The sequence below is a fragment of the Clarias gariepinus genome, chromosome 9 (genome assembly GCF_024256425.1).
Source record: "Clarias gariepinus isolate MV-2021 ecotype Netherlands chromosome 9, CGAR_prim_01v2, whole genome shotgun sequence".
NCBI classification, from domain to species: domain Eukaryota; kingdom Metazoa; phylum Chordata; class Actinopteri; order Siluriformes; family Clariidae; genus Clarias; species Clarias gariepinus.
This window is the reverse complement of record NC_071108.1, coordinates 14,896,025-14,906,269: the sequence shown is the minus strand read 5'-3', so window position 1 is coordinate 14,906,269 and position 10,245 is coordinate 14,896,025. Positions and strand designations below refer to the sequence as shown.

The 10,245-nt window shown below is 38.2% G+C and overlaps 1 protein-coding gene across 1 annotated transcript in view; it reads right to left on the bottom strand.

Annotated features, from left to right (window-relative positions):
• Positions 1–1,403: 1,403 nt before the first annotated feature.
• The window catches only part of prex1 (phosphatidylinositol-3,4,5-trisphosphate-dependent Rac exchange factor 1), an 88,371-nt gene continuing 79,529 nt past the window's right edge, over positions 1,404–10,245 (bottom strand). Inside the window, exons 34-40 of the mRNA XM_053503673.1 lie at positions 9,347–9,490; positions 8,831–8,945; positions 8,605–8,671; positions 8,192–8,367; positions 5,867–5,969; positions 5,596–5,663; positions 1,404–4,089 (exon numbers count right to left, since the gene is read on the bottom strand). Of these exons, the coding sequence (XP_053359648.1) occupies positions 4,047–4,089; positions 5,596–5,663; positions 5,867–5,969; positions 8,192–8,367; positions 8,605–8,671; positions 8,831–8,945; positions 9,347–9,490 (716 nt within the window). The 3' untranslated portion in view covers positions 1,404–4,046. The remainder of the gene's footprint in view (positions 4,090–5,595; positions 5,664–5,866; positions 5,970–8,191; positions 8,368–8,604; positions 8,672–8,830; positions 8,946–9,346; positions 9,491–10,245) is intronic.

The following is a 10,245-nucleotide window of genomic DNA, read 5'->3' as shown; positions in this document are numbered from 1 at the left end:
GTCAATAAATCACAAGCTGGTTTTAATGAGCAATGTATTTCTGAGTTTTTAATCAAGAGATGCAACGTCTGTAAATCGGCTAAAAAGAAGAGCCTGCAGAGTGAAAAACGCTTTATTCTGTATTCAGGGTCGCAGGAGCCTAGATCCTATCCCAGAAGACTTAGAGCACGAGGCAGGGCACACACAACACACACTACGGGCAATTTGGGAATGCCAATTAGCGTATATTGCATGTCTTTGGACAGTGGGAGGAAACCCAACAAGCACGGGAAGAACATGCAAACTTCATGCACAGAGAGGCGGGACTCGAACCCGGACCCTGAAGGTGCGAAAAAATTGCAAAACAGCGTGTTTTTCGTTTAATTGCTCAAAGTCAGGGGCTCCTAAACTTTGGGAGAAATGACAATCTGCTGACTACAGGACTTTTTCTGTGACTGAGAGCCCTGTTCATTTTACTTTTTTAAAACTGTAAATTACTGTAGGACTTGGAAATTGATATTCAATAAATCACTCATGAATAAGTGTGTGAGTGTGTGTGTGCCCTGCAGATGGATTGGCACCCTGTCCAGGGTGTGCCCTGCCTCGTGCCCTAAGCCTCCTGGGACAGACTCCAGGCCCCCCCCACGACCCTGAATACAAGATAAAGCGGGATCGAAGATAAGTGAGAGTAAATCACTCAATTTTTTTTTTATTTTTTACATTTTTTTTTAAGATGTAGTGTAGGTAGATGAACAAGGGGAAGAAATTTGTTTATTTTTAATGTGACTTGTTTGACCCTGTAACTTTTAAGAATATGGGCACACAATAAAAAAAGATTTTCATAGTTAAACCCATTTTCCATCCATAGTCAACGCTGCTGTATCCTGTATCTCGTATTTCTGCAAAACTCACAGCATGAGGCAGAGGATACATGGGCCACCTACAGTACAGTACCTATCACAGAGCACAACCGCACACTCACACACCCAATCATATACTACGGGAGATGTCAATTAAGGTACACTGCATGTCTTTTTACTTGTGTACCCACGTGAAGGCAACAGTGCTAATAATAAACCACAGTGCCACCTTGGACTGATATTTGTAAGCACTTATACAGTATTTATAAAATCCATTTAGAGTATAAAATCCAATAAATATTATATAGTGAGCTTCTCACACAATTAAAGCAATCTTTGTTATAGTTTGACAATCCCTGATATGAATTGTCAAACTGATCATGGGTCGGATCAGCGCACTCAGCCACTTGAAAAGTGATGAAGATGGGAACGACGTAAAACCCAGCAAATTAAAATAAATCTCCTGAATAGATAAATATGGTTTGGATTTCATTCACCTGACAAGACAGCATTTATCTTACTACAGTATATAATGTCATGAAGCTTAATTACACAATACTGATCATTAACCATGAGAAATTTTAATTTCCATATGGATTTGACAGAACGGGACAAGTGAAAACATCTGATACTGTACAGTACATGCCTGTTGTTTTGGGAGTGTTTATGTATAGGTGATACTGTAACACACATCAACCAGCAGTGTGACATTGGGTTCACTTAAACCTGATGGACTTTAATAGACTGTTAATGAGCTGACATTATAGACTCGTGTCATGATCACATTGCTTAAAAAAAAAAAAAACTCTTATCAGTACATTCAAACAGATATTACAAGTTAAAGAACACCATTAAATAGTTAAGCTTATTTTATACAAGTTTTTTTTTTTTTTCTTTACTGACCAGGAGATTCCCGTTTTGAGCCTAGCCTGGGACTAACACACAGGAACATTTCCCAGATCTTACATACATGATTAAATTTATCTGCTAATCCCAAACAGGTAATGATGCAGGAAAGAATCTGTCTGGGGCTGGACGACACGTATAACCGAAAATTTAATCCTGCAGCATTATAATCTGGTTTCTCGAAAGCAAGCTCGGCTGGAAATGCACGCCATCGTCTCCACTCTTTGGTGAACTCCACACAACCATTACCAGTTACAAATAAAGATCTGCTGCACATAAACATACAGTATCAGTTATGTTACAATTTAAATTAAACACCCAATTTATTTTCTGTCCAAAAGGCACAGTGAATGTCAAAAAAAAAAAAAAAAAAAAAAAAGCATTGCATAACACCGAACACAATCTTTGTCACAGTGTTTCGTTGGCTGAGTGACTTAAAAAAAAAAAAAAAGCACAGATAGTTATACCTGTAGTATGTTTATGTCATAGGGGAAGATGATTTTCCATAAAATAATAAATAAAAATATGAATATATATACTGTTCTGTAAGTAAAATCTGCATATTTATGTATGATATTTTGTTTTATTCTTACTATTTCGAATAAAAGAACAGCCTATGCTGGGTTCATCATAGGCCAAACAATAAATAACATTTGAGCTTGCTTTGAGGAACCAAAATGTTAGATGAATGTTAAATTTATCCCCCTCAGTTAAAAAGCACAGCCAGCTCTGGTACATTTTCCAAATTGTCTAAAGATCTTCACTGACCACATGGACATGGTTAGAAATTGAAATACTGAAAACAATATAAGTGGAAATATGCAAGAAGGACTCCTGTTGAACATATACAGCATGTATACAAAAGAAAAGATGTACAGTTCCACATTGTTTTGCTTTAGCATTATGATTTAAATCATAGCATTACAGTCCCTAAAGAGGGACACGCACACACAAACACCGATCAGCCAGAGCATTACTACTGAACAATAATGATCACTGACCAGGAAAACTGGTGACAGGATTGTGGGGACCTGAAGGTCAGGCTGTCAGGTTCGGTCCTCAAAAGGTCAATGCTGGCCATTATAGAAAGGCACCAGTACAGCCAATGCATCACACGCTGCCATGCATGGGGCCTGGCAGAAAAAAAGCCTTAGGCAGCCAACCTGGACTACAATCAAGCACCAAACGGAAATGCTGGACAAGTCCGATCCACAGCACCCATACAGTAGGTTCTGCGGTCATCCCAGTGCCAGACACCACGAGGGGACCCTAAAACAAGGTGGTTTTAAGGTTTCAATGTTATGGCTGATCAGTGTGTGTGTGTGTGTGTGTGTGTGTGTGTGTGTGTGTATGAGTGAAATTCAGTAAAATAGGTGCCTTTATCTAAATATCCTTCAATGATCCCATTGTTTTGTACAGTACTTTAGCAAACACTGATAATTAAAGTGAGCTTTTTTAAAAATTATTATTATTATTGTACTTTTTAAAACACTCATGCTACGCTCAGGAATATTTCTGTACTGTAACACCCAAAAATAAAAAAAGTGCCAAAACCAGACACAAAAAACGAAATTTCTTCGCTTTCTCTGATCTGATTAGTAAAAATCTTGAGCGTTTAGTATTAATACATGTCAACTGATTATTTTCATTCAGCTTTCTGCCCTAAAAATGAACTTTCTTCCTGTTTACATTATGGAACCCTGACAAATGAAAATATACCATAAAAATAAAATAAAGCATTTCAATAGATATAGAAACTAAAACATCTTCAACAGTGTCAGCTTGGTCCATATAATACTGTCAGGTGGTTAGAGTGGAATGCTTTCAGTAATTTATAAGACCTGATGTGAGAAAAATAAAAAAAACACTTCTTTTGAAGAGAAGGAATAGTGCAAGGATGCACATGCTAAGCTACAGTAATTGCACATAATCACCACGTGTATGAGGCAGTGGAAGAAACGTTAGGGTCGCCAGCTAGAGACGGAACCGGTTTAGTCACCAACGCTGCAGTCCAAGGCAAAGTGAGGAACACAGTCTGTTACAGGTAGTTTAGTAACTCGGTTAAAAAAAAAAAAAGAGCCATAGTCTTAGGAGCGGCACCAATCAGTGGGAAAATCCAAGTAAATCCAAGAGAGAAAAGTCTGTGCTGAAGCAGTGGGAGTGGTACCCTCCTGTAAAAATCCTCTCAGAGCCGAGGTCTGGTACAAACGGAAACGTCTGGCAAAGTGACCTCTTAAACACTGTCCTAAAGTCACAAGCCTTTCGCTTAATATTTCAAGTGAACGGTCGAGAGGATGTAGCTCAGAGGTCTCCGTCGGAAGGCGGGAGACACAGCTTGAAAAGTCTGGAATGAGAAAAACAAGATTGTCAGCATTAATCGTACCAAAATATTGACTTTATGCCAAAGGCTGAGGGGCTAAAGTTGCTAACTAGACAAGCAGAGAGAATAAAAAAGAATTTTACTGCAAAAACACTAATGTACGAGGGGCATTCAAGTCAAACTGAGACTTTTGATTGTGCAGAATAACAGAACACACTTATGAGTGTAAAAATTACCTTTATTTCTCTCTAAAATCCCACTTATATACACTTATCCCTGTGTTTCACTAGTGCTCGGATACCATCAAGATTGCTCAGTATTCTGGAGCCATGATCAGACTGTCCCCTTTATGTCTGAAATGCTGGCCTCCCGGGAACACCTTTACTGGTGCAAATGTGGAAATGGCTTGGAGTGAGGTCAGGACTGTATGGGGGATGTGGCAATATCTGAGCTCATATAATGCTGAGTTTATATAATGTGCAAATGGTACAGTGGTGAATGATTGTGTGATGTCAGTTATCTGTTGATTTTTAAGGATCAGGTACTGTATTCCACTCACTGAAGGCTCATGGAAATGTCTGCAGTGGGCTCTGAGACATACAGCATTCTTTAAAACATTTGCAACACTCAGATGTTTTCCTGTGGTTGAGCCTCATCACCGTACTGTGCTTGAAGACTGAAAATGTCAAGTGGGTTCACACCTTTAATCTTGAGAAATTACATCCCGGTTTGACTCGAACGCCATTCGTTTTCTTGTAGAAAGGACTACACTCAAATAAATGAATAAATAAATTGCTTTTACATATTGATTATTATCGTTATTATTAAATTATATATAATATACTATATTTCTATATTGATTATTTTATATATTATAACTTTCATATTTTTAGGAACTCTGCCTTTATTTTAAATATATTGACACATGAATTATTTTTTAGGGCATGTTAACAGCATGAATGGTAAAAGGTATTGTTTTATAATCTGATATTTAACTGCAAAAAAGAAGTATATTTAGATTTATAGCATGTAGCTCAGTGGATAAGCTTACTCGTTACAAAACTGAAGATGTCTGAAATGCAGTTCTTGCAATGTTTACATTACATTATGTTGCACATAATAATATAATAAGTGTATTATGTGGTTGTTTTTTAATGGTCTTAAATAGAAATCATGGGGAAAAAAATTATAACATGTTCCCTGACCAATGTCTTATAGGATCAAGGTTTTCATAAATCACATACACAATTGAACCCAGATCATCTGATCATCTTTTTTCCCCTGATCATTTTTCAAAGTGATGATTTCTTTCCTGTTAGATTTTTTTCACCTAATATCTTATTTTATTACTGATTTTGTGACTTTTTTATTCATGTTTGTCTGAGAAAGCAAAAAAGCCTTTTTATCAGAGGTGGGTCAAATACCATAACTGCTTGAGTAAAACTGTAGGCTTTGGCACCGGTGCAAAAGGTATTCACAGGAAAGAAGTTATACTGTATTTGATTACATGTGGAATATACAGTATGATACCTTGGTGCGAAGGCAGGCATCTGGTCCATCACTTTGAGGTTTTTGGCAGAGATTTCTACTCTGGTTCCCTGTGGATTACATGGACAAACATGTTAACCTACTGTAATTACAGAATTAGAAACCTGTGTATTTAACTTGGTATTACATGTGAAGTATTACAGTCGACCACAAAAACACAGACCATCGGAACTTAGCCCAGATTACATGTATTTTACAGTACAATGTAGTACAGTGAAGAAAAGTACAATAATAGTGTGGAGTAGTGCCATACTTGTTTGCGCATAATGTCCATAGTCTGCATGAAACAGCGATGCATGAGGCCGTGGTTCCTGGCCAGGTTCATGGCCTGCTCCAAGGAGACGGTCAGGGTGCACCTGCAAAACACATGCTCCATGTTAAAGATATTCTGTAATAAATATAGGCACCCAGAAACCGACAACGTGTTTAGTTTAAACCATAAACCACACAATGTGAAGAGCAGAGGATGCCAACAATTAGCTCATGTTAGCATGGATTCTGCTAATATGTTCATTCTCCAGCTCAGCAAAAATCTCTCCAAAACTTTGTCCACGCATCAGGGCAAATCCGATTAAAAGCTTAGATTTGCGGCACATAATTATAATTTAACAAACACCTTTTGATCTGTAGGTTTGTGACATCCATATCATCTCTTAGGCTAACAAAGCAGGCAAAAACGTGTACAAAAACGGTTTAGTTACTTAAAAAGCATATTTTGGCATTAATTGGAGCAGAGAACATTGGCAGAGAGAAAAAGGGGAGTGAGATTGAGAGAGATAGGGACAGAAACATTCCTTTATTGATTTAGAACTAGATAATCCCCTCTCCTAGCTTTTATGATGCTCAGATTATGTGATATTAAATGTTGTATGATGTCATCAGCTGCAGTGCACAAATTCCATAAATCTAAACAACCCATTTGCCCTAGTTGTATCATGCATCAGCTTGTTATCATTACAATACATTTACATCATGATACAGTGCATTTCATGACTTCATGTCATACCAACATATCATGTGATATCAGGTGCGAATCAGATGCAGTATAGAAATTGAAAACTTTTTTAAAAACCACTATTCGGTCGAATTAAAGAAGCAAAATAACCTCAATGCATCTTGATTTACTATCATTTAAAAAAAAAAATCTTTATACTCTAGTTGTGTCGTGCATCTTGCGCATCACTGATACCTCTTTTTAATCTGACTAACAACTGCAAACCACTTTAGGACATCTCGGGTGCACTTTAGCAACTTCTAGTTCAAGAAAATTATATTTGTATTGACCTTTTCACAACACACATCGTCACAAAGGGGATTTAAGATTTTTTTTTATATATATATAAATCCCAAATGAACAAGCCACAGTGGTCAAAATAACATGAGGACATGATAAAAAAAAACATATCTATGCAATACTGGATTAATATGATAAATCATGACAATATTACAATACTAGGAGTGTTAAAAGAATCAGTTTATTGTGAATAAGAGACCTGGGATAAGCCCAGAATGGTCTATGATTCCTGCCTCAGTGTAAATGCATCAGCGTTTCCATGCCACTGGGATAAAAACACCCTCCCTTTACTTTGTACCAGAAGCTGGCTCTCCATTTTAGTTATGCTGTCATAGTTAGTCCTGCTGGAGTCCCTGCTTAAACGCCGCAGAAAAATATATTGACCTTAAACATTTTGTAAATTGTGACTGTTAGCATATCTAACTGTTGTTTCTCTCTTTCTTTCTGTTAAGCTACACATGGCATTGCTAAGTTGCCAGCAAGCCTGACTCCTCCTGGTGCCCTGCTTCTGTTTGGAGTTCATCTCTGCCTGCTGTTGAGCATCTGGGAGCTGTGTGGTGACTGTTGACCTTTTTACTTCATGATGATGCTGATGATGATGATGATGATCTCGGACTGGGCTAATGCAGGTAGTTTTTCCGTGACGACTTGTCACAGTATAGTATATACTGTATTGTATATACAAATAGTATATATTCCACAAACACTTTTGTACTTGAGTCTCCAACAATGAAAGTGAAATTTATATTAACTTGAACACCCTTCCCGCTACGGAAACTTTTAGTTTCATGGTACACGGATATACCGAGGACTGATTTACGGTCATGCTATCTGATCACCACCCAAATGAGGATGGCTTCCCAGTTGAGACTGGTTCATCTCAAGGTTTCCTCCTTTTTTCTCTGCCACTGTTGCCCTCAGCTTGCTCATCAGGGACAAACTGAGAACTATAATTTATACACACTTCCTTACATTTGTCTAATTTATTTACATAATCTTTTTAATTCTATTAAGCTGCTTTGTGACAATGACTATTGTTAAAAGCCCTCTACATATAAAGTTAACTGAAATTGAAGTTGGTGCCTTTTAAAAGATGCAAAAACAGTGCGCAGAAGGCAGAATTTTTGTTTATAGTTAGCATCCGTTAAATTTAATTAGTCAAAAAGAAAAAAAAAAAACAAGACAGGCTGGCCCTTTTTATGTTCTAAGTTGGTCCTATATGAAACTTGTAAAACTGGCAGGTTTAACAAGGCACTAAACACTCCAGCAATAAGTGGGTGTTACCTCTGCATGCCGGTGGCACACATGCTGATGTGGCAGCCCCCCAGACGGCTGCACAGCTCTGAGGACACCAGCAGCACGCTGACTCCGGAAGGGTGGCCCGTCGCACTCGGCTTCACGTTCATGTAGGTCTGCATTAGCCTACACAGGTCATCCAGGGTGTTGAGAGGACGAAGGAGCTGCACCAGGGAAAACAGATAAATGAGTCTCACTGATCTTGCCTGAGGTGGCCACAAGGGGGTGATCTGGCCCTGCATTTGACATTCGAAATCTTGATAAGGCCATAGAGAGATTCATTCTGAATTGTAAATCAAGGACGCTCCAGGCAAGAAAGCAAAACAGACACACACACACACACACACACACACACACACACACACACAACAGAGAGGTGACAAAACATGGGATTTACTTACATGGTCTATTTTCATGGCAGTGGAATTTGATTCAGATGATAAATTAGATTTCTCTAAATAGAAAGCCCTGCAAAAACAAAAGTATGCATAAAAAAACTTCCTACTGTACAAGCATAAGTAAGTACATAAATAAAACAACTTTAAAGCAGTTAATCTCTACCATCTTGAAATAATAATAATAATAATAATAATAGTACTACAGGGTTAGTTCCAGCGTTGCCATTACCTGAGTCTTCTGTAATAGAACTTGACTTTTTCAAGTGACACAGCGTTGATCCGCTGCTGAAACTCCTCCATGGCTACAAAGTCCTGGGATGCCACTCCTTCTGGTCTTTCCAATGCTGAGAAGATGACAAAAACACAAATGTATCTCTCTTTTAGCAAAATCCCTCTCTCTGAAACTAAGAGATGTTTTATACACATTTCCATAATTTTCTTTTGACTCCTTAAAGCTGCTTTGCGACATTGACCATTGTTCAAAGTGCTATACAAACAAAATTGAACTAAATTATTAGAGAGCAGCAGGATATTCAAATTCCCACAGTATCCACTAAAGACCACTAGATGGAAATCGAGCCTCATAAAGCGAACAGAACATTAAGTAGCACCATCATTATTCATTAAATCTGAAGAGTGAGACGGAAACAAGGCGGTTTAGAGGAAGGAAACAAACCTCCTTCGCGGAGGAAACTCCCAAAACAAGCAGAATGAAGCACTAGAAAAAAACTGATTATCTACACACCTCTGGTGAAAAGAGCCGAGTGCAGCTTGAGGCTGCCTCCGTTCTGCAGACGCGTGGGAAGCTCGCTGAAATGACAGCTGTCCAGGTAAAGCGTGACACGGATCGCCTGCCGGTTGCCTTCCACCTGGTAATGCACTGGCGTGTCTGAGGAAAGACATGATGGAAGGATGAAGGAGAAAGACATCACAAAAAGAGAATTAGTTTTGCAATAGTGTCTAATTTATACACTGTAAATGTGTTTCATAGTGTGTTCCCCTTTTAAATATAAAGATATATAATGTGGTAGGTATTTATACAAATATATATCAAAGCATTAATATTCCAAAGCAAGATGTTTGTTTTTCTCAAGAGGGGACATAAAGAAGCAAAATCCAGCACCTTAGCTGGAAATGCTGACTTAATTTCAAAATCCTTTCTTCTTTCCTCCAACCAAAATAGAGGCTTTTAGATAAAGACTATACGCTATCTCTATCTCTGCTAACCATGTTGACATTCCTGAAAGGGACATCTGGAGGGTGTGTGTGCTTAAGAGAAAGTTGTCTTTAAAGGGAAGGGATTTGGATCGGCTACACTACTGTGGCCTCCTGCAGATGCCCTCTATGGAGAAACACATCATTTTAATTATTTATAAACATACACCATCACCAAAACTGTGGCTTCAAAAGCATTTTTTTTTTCAGATGGGATTTTTATCTGGATATGAGAGCTGAAACTTATGATGTGCTGTCACATTATCATCAAAGTTAGCCCTAGACAGGTCGAAGATGACCTTATGTAACCTTACGATTCTTTATTGAGTCTCGGCACACTTCATAAACAAATACAACCGAGGAGCAAGGTCCTTAAAAACGCTCTCTACTGGCACTCAGTGTGCGATTTAGGTTTAAAGTGTCATGCGG